Source organism: Dermacentor albipictus, chromosome 9 (assembly GCF_038994185.2).
Source record: "Dermacentor albipictus isolate Rhodes 1998 colony chromosome 9, USDA_Dalb.pri_finalv2, whole genome shotgun sequence".
Classification (NCBI taxonomy): domain Eukaryota; kingdom Metazoa; phylum Arthropoda; class Arachnida; order Ixodida; family Ixodidae; genus Dermacentor; species Dermacentor albipictus.
In genome coordinates this window covers 126,977,411-127,000,581 of record NC_091829.1, presented here as the reverse complement: position 1 = coordinate 127,000,581, position 23,171 = coordinate 126,977,411, and the positions used below count along the sequence as shown (strand labels likewise).

Here is a 23,171-nt window from a genome sequence, read left to right as displayed (position 1 = left end):
GAAAGTGGACGTCGGGGAAAGAAGGGTCGTTGCGTTCAGAACAGAAAAGCCGGGGAGACGCAAAAAAAAAAAAAGAAAAGGGGTTGGGGAGGAGGGGTCAGGAGGCCGCCCTCCCATTACAAAGGCAAGCCGCGTCCTTCTGCGATTTAATTTTGCCTGCGAGTGTGCCATCTTGCGCCGACCCGCTATATAATGCAGAATGGGAAGGGACACGGCCAGCGTTCGATGATGGCGTCCGTTAACTTGCACGAGCGCGCGCCGCCCGTGTCTCGTAATCGATGGTTTTTATTCATGAGGAAGCAAAAGGCCGCCTGAGCCTCGTTCGTATGTACTCACAGTGACACGAATTCCGTACTGCATCACGAGGCCGGGCGAGCCCGGCGATATGACTGGGGCTTTTAGTAATCCATTTGCTGAAGCATTCGCCGTCGCTTTCCCTGGTGCGCGACTGTTAGGATGGGATTAAGAGCTCGAGGGTCGAAGGATGCTTTGTCCGTCGTAACTTGAAAGGGACAAATATTGGTCCCATATTTACGTGTTTAATTACTTTTTTTTTTCGTGGTTGTCAAACTGAGATTCAGTGTTCATAAAATTCACGTTAGTGCCATCCCATGCAGGCTGATCGCTTCCCGACTGGATTTCGACGTATGATGTCGTTTTCGCTATACAATGCAGCTTTCAACGCCGCGTTAAGTGCCCTATGAACGCTACGAAACTATAACAGAGAAAGGGCGTTATCTGTATCGCCGCGCGGTGTGTTCATTTTGTGCTTCTAATCCTTTCAAATAACTGTTGGGGCCAACTTGCACTTTTCCTCTGATCGCGAGTTTCTTATTTTGACACGAGATCTGCATTTCTCAGTTCTCTCTCTCTCTCACGGCGATAGTGCGGTTCGGAGTTTAAACTCGAGCGGCCTGGTTGAGCAGTAAACCTAAATCTAAATAACGCGTCAAGAAAGGTTTCTTGTTGAGGCTTGAGAAGGAAGAAGGCAAACTGGTTAGGCATGCCACAGAGCGGGTATGGCCAAGCATGCCATGCGGTTGCTTGCACCACCAGAGAACAGTTAGTCCGTTCATGTAACAAAACGGGTTCCAAGGGAATGGGAATGTAGTCGATGGCGATGAGGTCAGAAAAATTGTCAAAAATTAAATTATGGGGTTTTCCGTGCCAAAACCACTTTCTGATTATGGGGCACGCCGTACTGGAGAAATCTGGAAATTTTGACCACCTGGGGTTCTTTAACGTGCACCTAAATCTAAGTGCACGGGTGTTTTCGCATTTCGCCTCTATCGAAATGCGGCCGCCATGACCGGGATTCGATCCCGCGACCTGTGCGCAGCAGCCCAACACCATAACCACTGAGAAACCACGGCGGGTGAGCAAATTTTTGTGTGCGATAGCATTGAGAGAGAGCTGACTTCGCGGGAATAAATATTTGCCGCTACATGCCTCTCAGTTGAGACGTGGGTGAGTGACTGGAGATTACCGAGAGGAGTGTGCGTGGCGTTGGTGGTTGGTACTGATGTCGGCTGACAACGCGCCGGGAACTTCTCCCGCGTGGTTTCCCACGCGTATGTGCATGGCGTACGCTCGTCGATCGCCTTTGAATGAATAGCGCACGCTGTTCAGCGCTTTATTGTCCGTTAGTGTTCTTTCATGCGACCATAAAAGCTGGTCAGGAAGGCTGCTGAGCGCTTTTATGAGCGTCAGAATACGATCGAGTGATTTGATTGGTTCTCAGTGCAGGAAACGAGCCTTGCCAGGTATATATGTTTGCGTCTTGCGAACAAGAACACTCTCTAATTTTTCGTGCAGCTTTCCGGCCGCTGCTGCTGCCTTCTGGTACCTCTCGTGCGTGCCTTGAAGGGCCGCACACGCAGCTCCTGACACCCTCGAAGGTGTGCAAGGGAAGAAACAATTTTGCGTCTCGGACCGGCGCACATCGTCGCGGAGTGAAGCCAAAGGTCTCGCTGCCTATGAAAAAGGGTGCGTGAAGGTTGTGCAAACTAAGTGGATTGCAGGAAAGCCATCGTTGACATTTCAGCTGACAGCGCAGCTTGAGGAACACGGCGCCCGGAGTGCACACTGCTCTTTTCGTGTCAAGGATCTTCCACTTGAGGTGGCTGTGATGACAACCGCTGCTGGTCGTCCCCGTGTGCGCGTATTTCGCGGTCCTTTCCCGTCGCTCGCCTTGATTCGAGGGGCAGCAATGGCGGTTCCGCAGGGGGCCGTCCACGTGCTGATCGCCTTCCGAGACCAGGGCGATTAATCTGGTTATCTCCGCGTTCGCCGCTGCTGCGGACTGGTTTAGGGTTAAACGGCCTCGTGCTTGACTAGCGCCTCGCCGGGCGGCTCGTCGGGGGGGCGTCTCGGGCTGTGCTCCCTCCTCCAGGAAGTCTTCGGGGAAGCGAGTTCGCGTTTTTGTTGCCTCGCTCGAGCAGAACGCACGTGCCGATAAGACTGCCGCGAAGGCCGATGCAGGGGTTCTCATTCCTTTGTTTCTTTTTTTTTTTTTGGCTTCGTGAGCTCGTTAATTACTGGTCGACGTCGGTTAAAGGAAGCAAGATTAACGACCCTTCCCTGAAGTCCAACTTTTTCACATTTATCGTTCTGTATTTTGTTTTCTGTTGCGTAAATTTCCTAGCCCGTCCCCTGGGAGCGTCCTTCCGTGTGTGCCTCAGGCGAAGCATCCAGTGGTTTGAATTTACGCGCCATCAGCACGGGAAGCATGCTTTCCTTGCGACTGCTTCTCGTCTTCCCTTTTTGCGAGGCCAGGCCGTCCATTTTCTTGTCTATGGCTTTTACGTAAACTGAGCTCATTTTGTGCGCTGCTTAATAACATTGCTGAATACCGAGGCAAATATTCACACAGCCTTATCTTCACAAATGTTTCATTTATCGTAGCCAGCAACACCGCACGACATTATACGCTATTTATTTATTTATTTATTTATTTATTTATTTATTTATTTATTTATTTATTTATTTATTTATTTGGTACCTGCTTCGCCTTTGCAGGCATTACAGCAGGGGGATACATAAAGATGAGCATCGTATTTGAGACCAATAACAACGAAACTAATTACACAAAGCGCAGTAAAAATCAATATTAGAGACAATGGATACAATCATAAGCGGAAGCTCCATCCCACTCTCGTATAGATCTAACAAAACATGAATAGCGCAAGACGTCACCTTTACAGGAAAATTTATTTACTTTCAGACTGCGGTCCCTTCTTTGGGATATGTAGGACGGCGCTTGGATGTACTTCTCCTTGTCCATTCCAGTTTTGGAATGGCAGGTATTATGAAAAAAAAAAAATCAACCTGAGGTTTCCTCTACGATCTTTCAAGTCTTCCCATTTAAGTTTACTTTCTCTCAATACAAAGTTGACGATCCCACTTACCTAGACCGAATCGCACTGCCATATTCTGTATTTTTTCAAGCGTATCGGCCGGTTCCTTGGTATACGGATCCCAGCGAACTCGTGCGTACTCTAACAATGAGCACAGATGAGTGAAATACAGTTGTTGTTTTAAGCTAGATGGAAGTTCGCTGAACTTGCGTCTTATAAAACCCAAAACACGTGCAGCCTTAACTTTTATGTGGTGAACGTGTCTAGCCCACCTCAAATCACTCGTTCAATGAACTCCTAGATATTTATATTCCCTGGCCATGCTTAAACTAGCGTTATTTACGGTATACGTGTTCAAATGGTATGAACGTTTTCTTGTAAAGGTGACGTAAACGCACTTTTTGACATTCAACGACATTTCTGAATGGGCACACCAGGATGCTATTATTAAAAAGCATGCTGCAGGTATTCGGAATCACGTTCATTCTCTATAGCCCTGTAAACTACACAGTCATCCGCGAACATTCTGAACGAAGATTTGAGGCCAACAGTAATATCATTATATACAACAGAAACAAAAGAGGGCCCAGAACTGATCCCTGAGGAACTCCTGAGGTCACGGGAACATATCCGGAAAAACAACCGTTGAGAGCGACCGACTGCTGTCTTAGAGAGAGATACTCGGCTATCCATCCAATAACAGATTAATTCAGTTTATAACCCGTAATTTACTAACAAGAAGGTCATGAGGAACAACATCGAATGGTTTTTGAAGTCCAAGAAAATACATTGAACTACTTTACGCTTATCTATTGGTAGAGCCAAATCATGCGTGAGCTCAATAAGCTGCGTTGAGCAAGAAAAACCTTGCCGAAATCCGTGTTGACTAGGATGCAGAAGATTATGCGTAACCAAATGTGTCATTATGCGGCTATAAAGAACATGTTCAAGTATTTCACATGCTATACTAGTTAAAGACACCGGCCTGTAGTTCTCAACGTCATTTCTTGGTCCGTTCTTATGAATAAGTGTAACACGTGCTAATTTCCAATCACGAGGTAGTGCTTTCTCAACTAAGCGCTTCCGAAATAAACAGTTTAAACAGTGATAAACGTTGCCGAACAGTTCCTTATTATCGCTGCTGGAATACCATCTGGGCCACGCGCTTTAGCTGGTTTGACACTTTCTAACAATTTTCTAATACCAGGCACACTAAAAGTGACCTCAGGCATCACTTCTGCTTCAGTTGAAAAAAACGTGTCAACAACGCGCGAACAACTTTGTCTAAATACGGGCGAAAAATAGTTGCTAAATATGGCTGCCTTAGAAGCATCATCGTCAACGGTTGTGTGAGAATATTTTAGAGGAGGGATAGATGTATTTTCTTTACCATTGAGAAGAACGTATCTCCAAAGCTGTTTGGAGTCCTCTACGAGCTTCTTACCAAGGCTCGAGAAGTAAGAATTCCTAGCTACTTTAGTTAGACTTTGAAAATTAAGCCTCCATCTTTTTAGCTCACACTTGTTTTCTAAAGAGTTATCTTTTTATTTTTACATTTCCTGTACATTCGCCTTATACGTCGCAGTAGAGTACCCTGCTGAGTGTTGAACCATGGTTTGTCTCTAGTGCGTTTAGATAGCAAGATTCGAATGGGAACGAAAGTTTCACGCAGGAGAAATAGTTTTCCTTTAGACACGTTCCATAACTGTTCAGTATTCAGTTCGTCTGCTAGTGTATGAAAAGTGGGGAAATACGTTTCTAATGCCGAATTAATTGCGTCATAATTTGCTCTACTATATGCATACACCTTTTTGGCAACTTTTTTGGGAACATATATGTTCTCAACATTTACGCTACGGGCTGGGAACGTGAATACGAGGCTGCTAAAAGTTTCAGCTTTATCTCGGAGCCCGCGGTTCTTAAACCTTTGACGTTGACTGTACGTCACAGGCCACACGGAAAAACTGAAGCGGATCCCCGTCGGCCGCTACTTATACGTGACGCTGAAAGTTCGCGGCAACCATTGGTCAGGCATGGTGAATGTGTGGCAATGCAACGACAAAAGCGCCAAGTTCGATAACAGAATAGATTGCTTCGATGCGCTTAGACTCGCGCTTCGGAACATAACACGACGGGGCGTCAGGTAACGCTGAAGTTAATAGTTTATTTTCAGAAACAAGTACAGGGTTCACGATTATGTTGGGCTGAGTTCTAACACTGGAAATGTGAACGACCACGACAAGGGAGGATGAAGCGCAATCTGCCAAACTCAGCGCAACGTAATTGTCAATGTTCCCCAACCAGCCCCGCCTACTAGCGATTGTGTGTGTGTGTGGGGGGGGGGGGGGGGAGAGGTAGGCCTCCAGTTCTTCGATGGAGAAAGGAGGATCTCGGGAGCATGGGGGTACAATAGCAATAGGTGCGCAACGTGAATACGTGAATGCCGGACCCGTGACCCTTGCGCAGTAATCTTCGGCTACGTCGACTTCTCGGCGTCCTTGATGGAGGGCCAAAGCTTTAAATGGACGGCGCTGTTGAGGAGCTGCTCCAGGTCCGGAAGAAGCAGGAAAAGTACATTGACTGCAGCAGGACGAAGGAATATATTGCAAACATATTTGTGCAAACTATATACAGTGGTAACGAGGAAACATCAGGCATCGTATACAACAATATGTACAACAATATATAGTAATGCGCAATATCAAAACACATTTCTTTTGTTAATTTGTTCCTATAAATGAAAGTAACAGAAAGAGAATGCACAAGAACAATCTATAAGTACACTTAAGCACTTCCGGCACACAGCAAGCGTCGTCTGCTTGTGTTACAATGAGCTCCATATGGAGGAGAGCTCCGCGTTCAGAGTCGGTCTCAGTCTTTTCGCGAGCACCATGATTCGACTTCGTTGCGTTGTGGACTGCAAACGTAGCGACTGGCACTACGTCATGCTGCGACATCGTGTCCCTCTGCAAGGCAGCAGACGAGCGGACTGGCAGCAGCGCATCGGACTGCCGTTATCCCAGCGGCGCCACGATTTGCGCGTTTGCGGCCGTCCCTTTACACCGGAAGGTTAGTAACGCAATAGCCTTTCGCGAGTCCTGCATTAGGGTAAACGCAAGCGCAACGGGACAGGGCCTGGCCGTTTGACCGTATCCTTTCACGGGATGAGCAGGAGTGCAAATGTGAATGGACTGCATGGTGCAGCCACCTGATGGCACAGAGCTCAACCACAAACACTAGCAGTAACGAAATGTATTCTTCTTTGCTGCTGATGTAAATTTTTTCGCAGGAGTGAAATCGTTAAAACGTTGTTTTTGTGAATGCTTAAAGATTTTTACGTTTGGTTAGAGCGCTTTACTCAAATTATAGAGAGTTTTAGTATAGCGTAAAATCCTTGCGTTAGCGTTAGCGTGCGACGCAACGCTAACGCTAAGAATAAGAATAAAGTTCTGCTAAGAATAGCGGAACGGAGAAAAGCGTTAACGTTAACGCAAACAAATACAGCGCCATCTAGATGTAAAAATACAAAGTAGTGGAAAGCCAAATCGACACGAAATGTCGAGCTTATCCAATGCCGAATCCGCAAGTGTGTCCCTAAGTCAAGCTTATCGAAAGCCACAGTCGCTGCGTTAATTACGCATGTAGGTGTTTGGTTTGAGCGTTGTTTTGTCGAGAGTCGCGAAACACACCGATTATTCTTGGCATGCCGCGATCGAGTGTTCTGTGGGACCCATATTACGTGTCCTTTTTAAGTTGCGATGACATAGACGCCCTCGTGCTTCGGGAACGAGAGCGACCGCGCAGGTTCTACGCGTGTCCTCAAGATCCACTCAACATCGAAGCTATGCCGGAGGGGACGTTTCGCCGGCAATTTCGCCTCCAGAAAGCGGATTTCCCACTTCTTTCCAATTTTTTGCAACGGACGCCCACCTTGACGTCCGTCCGAATGGATTCAAGGCGAAAACCTCCTTAGCGAGGTTCATATCGTCGTCGTTGGTAAAACGCATACGCATTGTGACTACAGCACCGACCACACTACTGTGTTTTGTCGCGGAAAGCGTGACAGGCATCGGCTTGATATGCGGCTATACAATAAGCGAACGAGCGAAATACACTTGGGCGCCATCTCGAGGCGGATACAGCCAACATGAGCAAACATTAGCAAACCCTCTCGTTAAGCCTACTGCGCCGCTAATCGAGAGCGTATATCGTTAACAACGCCCATTTGTCACCTGTACGCTACTGTCGAAGCATCATCACGCAAATCTAAAGCAAACACGAGCATTACTGGGGAACGAATGAGCCGAACAGTGCAGGCCGACTACTCGATAGATGCGAAGCGGGCTGCTCTCACTTCGACTGGCGCCGCCATGTTGCCGTACGTAAGGCTCCCCTTGCGTGCGTTAGCGTTCACCGCTAAATCTCGATAATAGCGTGCGTACGTAAGAGCTCCAGCACCGTTTACGTACAGCGCATGCGCAGTGTGGTGCACGCAACGCTAACGCTAACTCTTTGCGTTTGCTGCTTTACGCTATACTAAAGCTATCTTATATTGCGCAACAAAAAACGACACGGACGTAAGAGACGACGACGCACCAAGCCACACATTGCGGACGACACATTGCGCTTGGTGTGTGGTACTCTCTGACGTCTGTGTCGTTTTTTGCTGCGCAATATCATTTGAGTAATGGATTACCAACTTGCCCGGAATGCTGCTCTCGTTAGCGCTTTGTCTGGCTGGTTAAGCTCTGCGCCTACAGGTGGCTGGACCGTGCAGACCGATCAGGCCGCTCACGTACGTCTACGCTAGCGTTCCTTGATCAGCTTGAGTTTACGCTGCCACTGTTCCGTCGAAACGCCCAGCTCGCCTGTGGTTACCGGAATACCAGAGTCGTTGGGCGCTGCGACCGAATGCTCGCAACGCGCGCTGCTTCGATAGCTCTCGCTTGGGGACGGCTGCCAAGCTTCCGGCGGAGAGTTTGGAGAGCCTTCGCGCGCTCGCTTTTAGAGAACCGGAAGTCGACGACACGGCGTGTCATCATGACGCTGAGCCTGGGAAGGCGGAGCTTAAGGGCAAGATATAGTCCGGCGTAACGCGCGCGCGCGGCCACGCGCGGCGCGGTTAAGCGACGTCGGTGAAAAGCGCGCACTCTACAGTCCGGCTTCACGGCGTAGCCGGCGTGCTTAGGCGCGCTTGGCGAGCACAACGCCGCCGGCGCGGACATAGAGCGTGTTCTATTTCACGCGGCTGCCGCTAGACCAGAATGCACTGCGCGCTGCAGCGGCAGCGAGCAGAAGGCAGAATGGCGGCCTGCGGTGCGCGTATTGACAGTGCGGCTGTGGTTTTTTCAACATACAGGTGGGACGACAGCGCGAGTGAGGACGCCTGCTTGAAGCGATTTGCAACCTTCCATGTGTATACGATGTGAAACGCATGGACTACCGCGACACGGAGCGGAAGAACGACGCGTGGGAAGCTATACGAAAGCAGTGTGGTCTCGCCACAGGTAAGCTGCATTTCGCAGCTCCTGTACTACCTGGTGGTAGTCGCCGAGTTGAGGGCGCTTGTCGAATAGCTTTCGCATGTACATACATGGTCCGCTTCCGTTTTTGACGTAGCCGAAGTACTAGCAATATGAGTGCGATGTTCTGGCTGTCAGGCACGGCGGCCGCATTTCGATGGGGGCGAAATGCGAAAAACACCCGTGTGCTTAGATTTAGGTACACGTTAAAGAAGCCCAGGTCAGAAAGAAAGTGGTTTTCGCACGTAAAACCTTATGTTTTTTTTTTTCTGGCTGTCAGGACAAGTTAACGCCATCCCGCAAAAGTTTTCATTTTAGCGCACAAACAGCACGCGGAACGAGAAGCGCGCGCGCTACCCGAACGACGCGCATGCGCCATGTAAACAGCTGTTCGCCGCGGCGAAGTTGCGCTCCCGGACGCACAGATGGCGCCAGCCTCGAGCTGCGCGCGCACGCCGAACTCTAGAGGAAGCAAATTTCTTGCACCCCTGGCGTCGCTAGCGCAGCGTATCCGACTTCGCCTGCCGCGGCCTGGCGCGCCGAGAACGCCGGACTATATCTTGGCCTTTAGCCCCGATCATTCGTCGAACGAGTTGAGGAGAAAATACACGACTATGGAGGAGGGTGACTTGTAATCGTCCGTGGCTCTCTTAATATGAGGCGTTTCACACAAACTGTGGTGCGAATTATCTGAACTGTGGTGCGAACTATAGCTGGACCCTACGCGCCTACAAAATTTGTCCGACCTGTTTGGGGGCCCTTTAAGGAACCCCAAGTGGTGAAAATTAATCCGGAATCGTCCGCTACGCCATGCTTCATAATCATATGGTGGTTTTTGCACGTAAGAGCCCATAAGTAAAAAAAAAAAATGTTCCGACTCTCACGCTTTGTTCACAATAACGTGGTAAGCAGGAAGGGTGAAAGGCTATATATGATTGCGTACATGGCGTACGGTGCGTTCGTACATCTGTCGTTCCGATTCAGAGTTCGTGGCTGGATAAGAAGCGACTCAAGGTCGAGACGCCGACTCAGATGTCTTTCACTGGCGAGGGCGCGCGCGGCGTTCCAGCTGTCTCAACTGCGTGGAACGTCGCACCCGTCCTGCTTATCCCTTCTTTGCGTGCCAGCCTTCGGGGTGGGGGTCGACACGTCTGGAAGTCAAGTCGCTCGTAATGGTTACAGCGCGAACAAAAAGATGATGGAGGGAAGGGACACAAGGCGAGCGCTGACTCACAACTGTTGTTCTCACCTTGATCGGCATATGTTTTATTTTTACTGCGACAACAATCGAAACTCCAGGCCATGTTTTGCCGTCGGCGTCAGTGCGATGTTCCGGATGTATATGTAAGTACAGATATACGCAACTGACTATACATGAATAAAAAGTGTCCGACGGCCGCATTCCGACGCGAACGACCTCTGGCACAGGAGCTCGATACCACGAGGCCACGGACACTTACCTCAGCAGGCGGCCTTCGTGGAGGACACGTTTCGTATCCGTCCAGCAGGAGTTGACTTGGGTCGCGCCAATATGTCGAACCCGCGCGTAGTTGGAATACCGTCCCAGCAGTGATCGCCCATTTAAGCCGTGGCTCAGACCACTACGGCGGGAGAGAGAGAGAGAGAGAAAGCAAGGGTAGGGAAGGCAGGGAGGTCAACCAGAACAGCATCCGGTTTGCTACCCTACACTGGGGGTGGGGGAAAGGGGAATAGAAAGAGGAAGAAAGGGAGAGAGTCAGCACTGAGTACATGTGGGAGGGACACCTTATACAATGACACTATAAGCGGTCTCTTAAGCCCGTGCACTACGGCGGATTATCCCAAGTAATAGTTACAGATAAGATTTCAGGACTGCTACAGAGTAAGTAAGAATAGGCAGAAGGCAAAAATCATTATTTGAAAAGCACACGCAGTCGGCGCACCGCTAAACCTCGAGTGACGCCGTCAGTGCCTTCTTCGTTGTCACGACGCTGTGCGGCCAGGTGAGGTTGGCTCGTGGCTTGCCTTCTCAGCCAGCGGCGGTCTGCCGTCTGTCCGTCGCCTGCGCGTGCAGCGCCGCCATTTGCGGCCGCGGGTCGCCAGCAGACGACGGAGCCGGCGTCGCAGCGGGGCGTCGAGCCTCGAACGAGGGAACCGCGGGCTCTTCGACGCCCCCCCTCCTCGAGAACTGCCCTGACGAGGTTCGGCCGGACGGCGGGAGCGGGCGATCCATTCGCTGGGGCGGCGACGAGGTTATTGATGGGCCCGCGCATTGGGCAGCGTGAAGGCAGCCTACCGACCGAGGAAACGCCACCGCGCACAGCCGAGTGGCTCCACAGGTGGCGGTGCGCTCGACTTCTCACACTGGCGCTGCACAGGCTCACCCGCGCGACGGTGAGAGAATCCTACAACGACATACGCGAAATGGCTCGTCGCGAAGGGCGGGCTTAAACGATCGCACATTCCCAGCCGGACAGAAGAGGCGCACTTGTTAGATACAAAAGTCGAAACTGTATTTCTTACGTGAGTAGTTATTGTTCGTAGCGAAATTTTCTCCCGGTTGCCTGATTCGCAATTTTATGCGAAGCACGAATTTTTGCTTTTATTCTTATTACTTTACTGCTTCGCCTTGTCGCTGCCGCAAATTACTGTTTGTAATTTTGGTAAAAGTGTACTGCATCGAAGAATAATGAACTTATATCGAATTTATTGTTCAATGGGCACCTACACCACCGCCAAGCACTACATCTTTTATTGCGTACGCATTTGCGCGTATATTTTCGCCGCTTGTATATTCCCCGTGCTGCTCCTTGTTGTACTCCTGACGCCACCAACCTAGTCAGGCCTGCGTAGTCTCGCCTTTCTCTCCGGTGCCGTGACACTCGTGACTTGTCATGTATTGCCAATATGTACAATGAACTTGGACTTCACATTGGCACAGATGCGTGCTTAAGAATAAAGAACACGTCGTCTGTTCAAGTTAATTTTCTAGATCATCACCATCACGACCACCATCGTGTAGACCCCAGTTTTACGTTACATGGTCGTTTCGCTGCCCGGCCGTAAACAGTTTAACATTGCGAAAGGTGCGCTATGAATGTTCTGCATTAAATATTCTCCATCCGTGCACCTCCTGATACTCGCAAAGCACAAGTCTTCAGAGTGCCAGGTGTCCCACAGTAGTCACATGTCGTCGTCTTGCAGGATCGTGTCTAGTATTATTCCTACGGACATTATTGGATAAATGAGAGACACAGCAGACTCGCAAAAGGAAGGCAGTGGGATGAAAAAAAAAAAGAAAAAGTTGTGGTTCGTGCGAAACGCAGCTCCGTTCCTTTACCCACGACTTATATTCTAAACGTCGCCGTTGCTCATTCATCGACTGCGTCTTCATCGATTTTGCTAAACCTTTCGGCTATGTTTGCCGTAAGATTTTACTCCTAAAATTTGGCGCACTTAATTTCGATACTAATATTTTATGGCGGATTGAATGCTCTTTGTATTCTCCCACAGAGTTCGCGTCAGTTAACGACCTTAATTCTGATATTTGGCATCCCTAAAGGGTCCGTTTTGGCCTCTTAACTATTCCTTATAATACACCTAAATGGCCTACCCAATAACGTTTCCTCCCCTATGAAGTTGCTCGCTGATGATTGGGCAATTTACCGTGAAAAATGAACCACCACTGATAGTGTCATTCTTCAGTCGGACGTGCATAGGGATTCTTCATGGTGCCATATTTGGCTGATGAAACTGAACGTAACCAAATGAAAGGTAATGAGAATTTTCCGGCATGTTAGTAATTTTCCACCTTGTAACTATTCTCTTAACAACGCTGCGCTGTCTCAAGTTTCCTCGTACAAATACTTAGGCGTCCACATCACTGAAAACCTCTCGTCGCAAGTACACACAGAGCAACTCGTCAATAGAGCAAATCGATCACTTTGTTGCCTACAGCGTAATTTCACACTTGCCCCTAGCACTTTAAGACTCCTACTTTATAAGACGTTGCTACGTCTTAAATTGGCATGTGCGTCTCTTAGTTGGGAGAATCCCATGATAATTCGCTCGTTCTTTATGTAGGAGCAATACAAAGTCGTTCTGCACGCTTTGTAATATAGAAATATTCACGCACAGCAAGTGTCGCCCTAATCTGTCAGTTTGATTGATCCGTCACTTCGTCGTAAAATTTCCTGTCTCTGTCCTTTCCATGAAATTTATCATTTTAACCCTGTTCTACGTGACTCACTTGTCACCCGTGTTTATTTCCCAATGCGACGACCACCCTTAGAAAATGGGTGCACCTCGTTTGCCGAAACAATTTCTGCTTTCCACTCCCACCACAAGCTCTGACTGGAACCACATTCCCGTGCCATTGCTTTGATCGCGTATACGGATAACTTCAGAAGCGCCACCACTGGAATCTTTGTGTAATTGTATTTGCATTTCCTGTTTTTCCTATTTTGTATGTTCTACCGACTTCTCTTTGTGATGCGTTGACCTTACCTTGAGCGCAAATAAATAAATGTACAAACCATCGAAGGGTTTTCTTCAGTGCCGGCCGCTTAGAAACCATTTACCGTTCAGTGCGCAGCGGAAGGCTGCGCGGAAGGCTCTTTTACAGGTGTAAAACCGCTTGTCGTGCAGGGCTGAAAACTGCGTGCCACAAACGTCTCACACCATTTGTTTTGTTTTGTTTGTTTGTTTGTTTGCGCAACCGCAACCTGTAGTACTTCGCGTGTTTTTGTAGGCTACTTACTTCGTGCACGCCGGTGTTTACGACAAGGGGACTCCTCCTGAGGAATTATTGTCATCCTCGGCGGTCAAAGATGCGGTCAAAGATTCGGCGATCAAGGATGCGTCCAGGTGGGAGGCTGCACTTCGCAGCCCGGACTTAGATGAACAATTCTGGGCTGTCCAGCAGGCTCACGACGTGGCCGTGAGGCTTGGCCTTTCGGTCCCGACGTGGGAGCGGCCCGCTTAGTGGTTGATTATCACTACTTGCAGGACCAAATAAAGTTTTCCATCCATCCATCATTGGCTAAGTGCGGCACAGTCTGTCCAATTTATGATGGAGAGAGGGGGGCAGTCATAAGGGAAAGGCACTGATCACGGTAGGCTACCCCGCACTGCGGAAGGGGGAATGAGAGAGGGGAGTTCACAGTTTGCACTTTTGCACACACAAGCGTTCATCACTGAGTCAGTCACCGCCGGTCATACAGAGTGGTGCACTTCAGAAACGCACCAGCGTCTTTAATTGTGGTCATGCACCCAGCCGACGCACGAGCCCACGCGCCCCAATATCTTCTGTGAAAGGACGGTGGCCTAAGTGCCCCAACGTGTCCAAATTATGAATAACGCCTCTGGGTAGATCCTCATGCGGATGAAGCATGCATCCAGACTCAGCGCGTTGGATCGTCCACTCTTGGGCCGGGGTTTCTGACCACTGAATTCTATGATGTTTCACGTGGCGAACCAAACTTCGTTTTCCGTGTTTTCCGATTCGTCTGCAGAGAGAGAAGAGAGAAGAGAAAGCAAGGGGAGGGAAGGCAGGGAGGTCAACCAGAACAGCATCCGGTTTGCTACCCTACACTGGGGGTGGGGGAAAGGGGAATAGAAAGGGGAAGAAAGGGAGAGAGTCAGCACTGAGTACATGTGGGAGGGACACCTTACACAATGACACTATACGCGGTCTCTTAAGCCCGTGCACTTCATGTACCGCACTAGTGCACGAATCGCTTTTCGAGCCAGTGACGGTTGTGGCCACGGTTCGAGTATCTTTGAGTATTCGTCTGCAGAATCCTATGAAAGCATGAACCGAGCAGTTCATTGGAGAACCATCGGGAAACGCGGTTTCCTCGCGGGTTCGGCAGCTCGGAAACTCTCTACCGCGATGTGCCTCGGCACAGTTTAATAAATAAATAAATAAATAAATAAATAAATAAATAAATAAATAAATAAATAAATAAATAAATAGCAACTATATTACACAATAAGGAAAAGTTCATGTAGATATTGTTACCATACTACTATAAAGCACTGGCGGGACCAGCAAGTTTTTGTTGAACATAAATGTTCTTCGTGAAGAAATATTCCATATTCAGAAAACGCGCCTGGTATAAGTGAATCGAAACGACTGCTTCTTGGCTATGTTCGCTGAAAGACGTCCTTGCCGCAAAATGGGCGCACGCGCAAATAGCAAGGCACATCGATGCTGCCGGTGTCGCCGTCTGTGCGCCTTCCCTTTGGCGTGCGTCCTTGTTGCGGCAAACAGGCCTTTCGGCGTAAGCGAATACTTGGAGGGATGACCTTGGCGGAAACGTTAGAGGCGACGCTCGAGCACGTCGTCCCTCGGGCGAGAGGTGCGAAAGCTCGGCGAGCCACTCTGGACTCGGGGGCTCCGTGGGCTGCGGTCAAGGTTCTCGGCCAGCGTGCTTGCAGGAGTATCGCGCGACCCCATAGCTGGAACCGCGGGGCGCCACGTGATTCGTGGCTGGGAAGGGCAGCGCGGATTCACGAGCCGTTTCCTCTTCCCATTTCGCAGCGGAGCTCGTTAATTGCTGCCCCCCCTCCGAGGGGACAGGTGCGGTCGTTTGTGGCAGAGGTGGGACATCCATTAATCTCGAGTCCTCGGCTAAACGAGCCGATCGATGGCGGCGGAATTCTTTAGCTTCGCCAGAAATAATGGGAAGCGAGGTGTCGCCATATTTAATCCCGCGATAGGCGCCTATCGCGATTTCGCAAGCTTGTTTTATACTTTTGTAAACCAAAGCTTTGTCTGTCGCCTACAAATGAAGACCTTCTGGATCGTATGACTCTCAAAGAGGAGCAATTTTCTACGTTTAAGCAAGTGCTGCTGACTGATCTTTCCTCTTTCTTTTTTCGCAGTGCCGAAATTTTTATTCGAACGAACTTTCTTTTTCTTTGTCTTCATTTGCGTGGAAGAAATTATGCAAGAAATAGAATGCCTAACAACTTGCTTAGCGGATTAGTTATGAGCGTAACAAGCGCGTAATATATGTCGTCTACAACGCTTGGCGTGCATCAATGGGGGAGACGATCTTGTCGCGACTTTGCGCCGTTGCCGCATCAAACTCCGCGTGAGAAGGAACGGCTGCAAAGAGCGGTGCCGTCTGCACCAGAGGAGAGGGGGGAGGTGTTGCGCGCCATGGCGGATGACGGACTTAAAGGGGCTCTCGTACACACCGCAGGGCGGACGAGAGGCCGCTTGGCCGCCCCGGAGGGTGAGGAGGAATCGGGACTTGTTTCGTGGTCGGTTTCCGCTGATTTCCCGAGAGGATTCCGGAAAATGGGGTCAGTTAGTGCCAGACGCCGCCGGAGCTTTTCTTCCAACTACTACGTCACTTTTTGTCGGCGTGGCGTTGTTTCCACCCTTGTCTGTCTGTGTTCGGGCTTGGCCGGGCCATTTTCTGTTTCCGCCTAAAGGATACCGTGGTGCTGCTTTATCTCCCCCCCCCCCCCCCGGGTGTTACCGTAAATCCGCTCGCTCGGAAATCTCGTCGGGCGACGTTCCTGCTTGTGTTTCCTTTTCCCTCTCCTGAGACAATGGGCCGCCTTAAAACCTAAATGCGAGTGTAGCACCGGCGAGTGATGAGCCACGAGCGCTTGCTTGTGCTTTCGTTCCCGTTCTGTGCCTTTTTCTTGAGTCATCCTGACGATGACGTAAGACGCTGCGTGAAGAAACAGTACGAGAATGTTCCAGTCTCGTAGAATCCGCGCCTTCTAGCAAAACTGCAAGAAAACCGACGGAAAAACTCCGTGTAGGGAAGCTGCTGTTTTAACGACGGCAATTGATTTAAGATTTCCCTTGTTCCGCTTTCGAAGAGGCTGCTGCGCCAATCGCCGTGACGTGCCTTCTCCTTTCCTTTATAATATCCGAACCACGCAAACATCTTTCACTTCTCCTTATAAGCAGCCCACCCTGTCAGCGTGATACATTGCCTCCTGGCATCGCAGTTTCCCTTCGAATGCTTTCGGTAGGTGCGCCTATCGTTGGCTCTGATCCCTGGCGCTAAAAGTCGTCGACAAGTCGTACATCTTGCCAAGTGAAATGCACGTTACAATTATTGAGCTCTCGCGCTTATATTTCGTTGTCTTTACCTTTGAGGATAGGTGTGATATTAGATATTTCGTGTTTTTCTGCATTTCAGCGACCGCCTTTTCTTGCTGCTTTATAATACTATTTATCTCACTCATCCGAAACAACGTCTTTAGGCGAAAAGCTATTTCCTGCACGTAATACGTGTTGGAAGCATCGTGCTTATTTTAGGTCTCTCGGAGCCGTGGAGGTGCTCAGGGGAGGCCTCTCTTTTAAAAATGGTGATAAGACATGCGACGGCCAAAGTGTTCGCGTGTGGCAGTGCTCGGCTTTGTCGACTGCGGCTGGCTTCATCGTGGTTCGCTACTTGATCGAGTTTTGAGAAAATCACCTTCCACAAGCTTTCGAAACATTGATCCCCGCGTGTGTTCCACGTGTGTTCACTTGTAAATGTGGAATACGTGTGAAATACATTGACACGTGGACTGTTCCACATTTGTTCAGAAGCGCAGCCACCAGCGTAGTCTTGAGAGAGTATACCGCCCCGTACTGCTGCGGTGTCTCAAATGTCGCAGCACCTCGAGTGCGTCTCAGTCGCGCCACGAGCGAGGTTTTGACCGCAGCGCTGGCTGCCTCACCGCCGAGCGCGAGGCTTAGAGCCGACGCTGCAGGGGGCGCTCGCACCCCGAGCGTCTGCTGTCTCTCACGCAGGAGTGTTTTTTTTTTTGGACGTCCAACCGTCCGTGAACGAAACCCATCACTCGTTCATGTGGCAGTGGGCTTGCGGTTCGTACACAGATAAAAAAAGAAACCAAGCGATACCAAACGCTTTTTTAATTTACTACTGACCTTCACCTTTCAACTTCAAATCTTTGTTTCAGACTTACGTCGTTTACATCGATTTCTCGCAAGCATGTGACCGCGTCGCTCACAAAATACGTATCTATAAACTCGGCGCATTCAGTCACTACCCATTAATCTTATCGTGGATAAACTGCTTCTCAACAGACCGAGTGCAGTTTTCTGCTACAGGAGGTGAGCATCCTTCAACGACGAAAGTAACATCCGGTGTCCCCCAAGGCTCGGTTGTTGGCCCGCTTCTTTTCATAATGTTTTTCAATGACATACCTGACCGAATTTCATGTACAATCCGTCTATTCGCAGATTGCTGAGTACTTTACCGCCGCATCAATAACCACCAAGATCACGTACATCTGCAGAAGGACAACCCTAATTGAAAACTGGTGCTCGAAGTGGATGATGAAGCTTAAAGTTTCGAAATGTAAACTTATGCACGTGTCTCGAAAACACTTTAGCTCCACTTATACTCGTTGCACTCGACACCGGTTTCGCAAGCACAGGAATATAGCTGCATTGACGTCTTAATTACTACAGAACTAATCTCGGCAGAACACATTATGAAGGTTGCAGCAGACGCGTCGAGGTCACAGGCAGTCATCAGAAAAAAATCTGTTTTTAGTATACCCTCTGTTACACAACTGGCCTACGAAACGTACGTACGCACAAAGCTTCAGTATGCTGCGTGTATTTGGAACCCCCATCAAATTTACGTCGTTTACACCATCGAAGCAGTCCAAAACCGCGCAGCACGATTTATGTGTATCAGTGAAATAAAGAACTTAACTACTTTAGCATACCGACGCCGAATTGCCCTATTCTGTTTATTTAGCACAGTATACTGCACATGTCTGCATTTACATGGAACGCTCCTTCTCCCGCCGATCTGCACTTGGTCTTTTTCGATTCATTGAGCGTTCAGCGCCTTGGCGGTTTTACTGACGCGTTTAACAACTCGTTCCTACTTTAGCGGAATGGAATACACTTCGCGAATTGATCGCCTAGAACGTGGTCACGTAAAATTTCGTTATTTATTATCCACACAAATTATCTAATCCTTGCGTAACTACAGTTTACCTTTGTTTTTGTTCGTTTCAATCATGCTTTGTTTTTCAGTTTTGCTTCTGTGTGCCAAGCGCTCTTGAATCGTATTTCGCTGCGCCGTGTGTATGCTGGGCAATGTTCTTTTCCTAGTATGTCTTAGTGATCCCTGTTTGGCCACGGATGTCCTGGTTTTTATTCATTCAATGACTTCTCATGTTTTCCCCACTTTATATTACTGACCAATTTTTGTGTATTCTGTAAGTATACTAGCCCCCTGCCGCTCCCGCCCCCTTATGTAATACCCCAAGCAGGGAGGGGCCTTTAAGGGAACAATAAATGATGATGACGATGATTGCTTTTTGTCAATAATGGAGCTTTTGAAGGTGCTATCTGGTTTCGCTTTAGCGTGATTGTTTATTCCTTGCGTGCTCTGCGCAGTTCGACGACTTGTGCGGGCTGCCAGGCGCTGCAAACAGTTCCCGGCCAAGGACTGCCCTGGACGTCGGCGCTGTGAGTGGCTTGTTGGTTCTTGCACGTGGTGGTAAATGATGCAAACGATGATGCGACTGTAGGGGGCGCTTCTAAAGAAACGGTGATTGCCACATCTTCAGGCAACCCACTGTCCCTCGCACTTCACGGTGCGCGGCGACGACCCCGAAGAGGTCCGAGAGAGAAGCCGGCTGACGCGCCGAAAGACGCCAAGCGAGAGCGACCGCGCTTCGCTCGGCCTGGCAACCGTGAATAAGCATCACTGCGTCCCGTGCTCTAAGTGGCATATTGCAAATCTCATGTGCATGTCCATAAGATCAAATTAACTGTGCAGTGATCGTTATGCTCGAATTCTGTTTCCGAACGGGCATTAATGGGCTTCGCGCAATAAAAAGTAAACTCTATTACTTAGTGCCCGTATATATACGCAGGATAGCGCGCACGGGACCGCTCCTTGCAATTGTCCCTTGCCCGACGGCATTACTTCGTGGTTCTGTGTTGCACTGCATTGCGAGGGTACCAGCCGTCTCCTATTCGTTGTTGCATCTGTCATGGACGCCGTGTTAATCAGCTAACAGAATACGCTGACGTGACGCTGTGACAAGTGATGGCGTCCCAGCTGATATTGTTGGTCTGACACCCGCGATGAAACTGCACTTTGGGCGCTTGTGAGACTAACTAACCCGTCGTGAGGGGTCTTCTCAACAGCGGACTCGGCTTATCGTCGAAAAGTTGCGCGCTCGGCAACGAGAGACTCGAGAACACAGCGCGGTCGGCATAATCTCTATCCAGTCGTCGCCATCGAAAGGGATGGCGTCTTCGTTGCGCCTCGAGGCGAGCGCTTCAGCCGGCCCGATCGCGTGCGTCCTCCTAGTGTGAAACGCTCTCGTGCCTCGCTCGACGAGTCCCACCGCGGACGCCTGGTACAGAGCGTTGGCCGCCTTCTTCCGGTGCTTGAGGCACGCTCACGTGTACGATACGCTGCCCGTATACCGTAGCTCAGGCGTCGGCAACGGAGTCGTCGCTGTAGCAGCCGTAATGTTGAAACGAAGGGGCAGGGCTGTAATCTACAGATCCGCTTATCTTCTGCAACGCTGCTCAAGGTAACCACGCTCCCTATAATGGGCGTATCGCTGCTCAAGATGGCGCTCCCAGGCTCGCTGGGCTGAACTTGGCTGAACGTGGCTTTCGAGCAGTCTAGACCGCTCTCGCAGTGTGGGTTACATTCGGCTGACCGAAGTCGAGTGCTCGGAATACATTCGCTTGTTTCATCCATAGCGCCGCGCTCCAGGTAAGAGCGCTCGCGGGCACTCCCACGCTAACCGAGGAGCGCGACCGAGGTACGACAGGAACTTGATCACGTGGGTACTCCGACTGCTCTGAAAGTATATAGCACGTTCGACGGGGGCACGCTTTCTCTGGCTCCAGTCTGCATTGAGTTCCGCATCGCTACTGCTGCGAGAGCAGTAGAAACGCCCCGTCTAATGCACCGTACCTCCATCAGCTACAACCAGAGCGGCTCGGAGGGGAAGGGAAACCAAGGAGAGCGAGAAGGAGGAGGGGGGTGCCACCAGCTTGACGATTTCACGAGAATGTGTAGGAGTAGTCACCGCGTAGGCACTTCCGCCTTTACAGAAAGGGTGAGAAAAAAGAAAGGGGGGGGGGAATCAAGAGATGCAAACGCGAGCAGCGCGGTTCGCTGGTGCGCACGTGCCTCTTAATCCGGACTTCTGGCCGAGGAGGCCTCTCGACGACCGTGCTCGTTAACCACGAAGCCCCGCGTACTCCGTGCTCGCTCATCCCGTTTTCATGGACTCGGGGGGAGACGCGCTGTGCTCGTTAAAGGGCGCCCACACACTTGCGCGGCGGGGGAGGCAGCAACGAGGCGAGTGATTAGCGCGCCTCTTCTTGCTCGCCTGCGCGAGAGACGAGTATATCTTGCGCCTCATCTTCGCGCACGCAGTTCGGCACCCTGCCTCGCTGGTCCTCCAGCCACGGCGGCTGCTGCATAGGCCTCGCATGCAGGCACGGGGTCTCTCGAGGCATCTCGCACCCTTGTGGTCGCCCTCGCCAACTCGACTCTCGGTCGTGTCCGCGACTCGGGCCACCGCGGTGGTCCCAGTTCGCTCCCTCGCGATATGCCTGCTCGTTTGCGCACGTCCCACTCCTCAGCAATACGGCGTATCCGTGACTCTCTCTCCCTCTAGCGGGCACCCCGTAGCGCACACCTTTTTTTGAAGACGCGGAAAATGACCACCAGATGAAACCGCGAGAAGTGGTCAGCCTTTCACACGCCTCCCAATAGGCGGCGTGCGATAAGCCGGTTGTGTTCTGCTGTGTGACGCGGTGTCTTGCGGCGGATCTTCGCCAGTGTCGGCTGGCTTTACGAGCGACCGCCGAGTGTTTATTCCGGAGCAGATACGTCAGCGTTACCGCCTGTCCTTCAGCGTCAGTGCCGTCTTATCAGGTATGGTTACTCCCTTACTCTCGTTCCGCTGACTTTGACAGAGCTGTACAAGGATGGACGCATACAGTCTGCGAAACGTGTCTGTATGGCGGGAAATTATAGTGGCTTACGCAGCGACAACAACGCGAGTGGGTCGCCTAGAGGTGAAATGAAGCACGCGTTAAGGTGGCTGCTGCCACCGACCATAGACGACACCCGACACCATAGACAACAACCGCGGGTGAGCGCTTCCCGTTTCTTTTTTTTTTCCCCGCTGTGGCATCCAGGTGAGGTTGCGCGCGTTAATCATGAAGCAGTTTCGAACTGCAGTGGACACGACACCGGAGCAAACACTGTGCCGAATACCTTCTCTCTACAGTGACCGAATTGTCCAGTACGCCGGGATTTCTGTGTGTTTGCTATTGTGTCGGGTGTTGTCTGAACCTTAGGCGTGATTCGCGCTGGGCGAAGAAGCATTGCATCAAATAGCGCTCACGGTTCACATTCAGGCGAACCTGCCCAGGCGCGCGCCTGCAATTCGAACTATTGTTTGTCTCGTGCACTTGGCGGGACAGCCAGTCTCCTGGCCTCTTCGAGGAAGAAGAACGCATGTGCCCAATCTTGGCGACCAAGGCGCGGTCTTTTGCACCGCCATGATTACGACATCGTGGTCCGATGCTGTTACCACGAGGCTACGATGCCACGCACACTGCGGCCAGGGCGAGCTAGCTGTTTCGGACACCAGGCGCGTTGGGCACGTTGCATAGCATGCTCGAGCGAGGGTGCCAGTTTGCATTCGACAACTGACTCTTGAATGAAACTCGCAGATGGCCGTCAATGTTACCACTTTTTTATTGCGCGCGTTAGCTCGCATGTTTACAAAGGCGTGCGATTTTCTCCCTTAATTCTTCCCAGGTGTGCGCGCTTTGATCCGCTTTTCTGAAGGCTTCAATGCCTCAGGAATCCGCTCAAGACGTAACGAAACGTTGTAACATTTCTTCGGCACAGTGGCCCCCCCCCCACTCCCCTCCAAAAAATGTAATTCGTCATGCCATCGGCCTCTTACTAACGTCGTCTTGTTGCTACGTCTTGACGCAGACACTCGCGTCACACGTGCACACTCACTACTTGACGTATAACTGAGTCCACCTGTCAGCGCTTTGCAGAACCTCGAACGTCCCTGTTCAGTTATGGCTGCCTGCAAAAGGATTCGCATAACGTGGATTGTCACAGCGCGTGAGGTCTGGATGTGTACGTATATCTCCAACAGTATTTCCTACATCCTGCCCGCTAATTCCGTCTCCACTGCCCCCTCGGCGGCGTGTTGCCCTCCCACCGCGGGCGATCGAGCAGCCGGGCGGACTCGGAGCGCGCATGCCAGCGCGTGCACCGTCGTGGCTGCGCCTCTGCGCAGACGC

At 50.5% G+C, this 23,171-nt stretch overlaps 1 protein-coding gene across 8 annotated transcripts in view; it reads left to right on the top strand.

Moving 5' to 3' along the window:
• Positions 1-23,171, top strand: part of LOC135912192 (latrophilin Cirl-like) — a 492,061-nt gene that overhangs the window by 45,255 nt on the left and 423,635 nt on the right. For 4 of the 8 annotated variants that reach the window (XM_065444566.2, XM_065444565.2, XM_065444564.2 and 1 more), the window contains exon 2: positions 19,257-19,328. The exons of 1 other annotated variant lie outside the window; for it this stretch is intronic. In XM_065444566.2, the coding sequence (XP_065300638.2) occupies positions 19,257-19,328 (72 nt within the window). Of the gene's footprint in view, positions 1-19,256; positions 19,329-21,581; positions 21,775-21,828; positions 21,995-23,171 lie in introns of those variants that run through there. 3 more of the 8 variants (XM_065444572.2, XM_065444568.2, XM_065444569.2) reach the window with 2 other exon arrangements.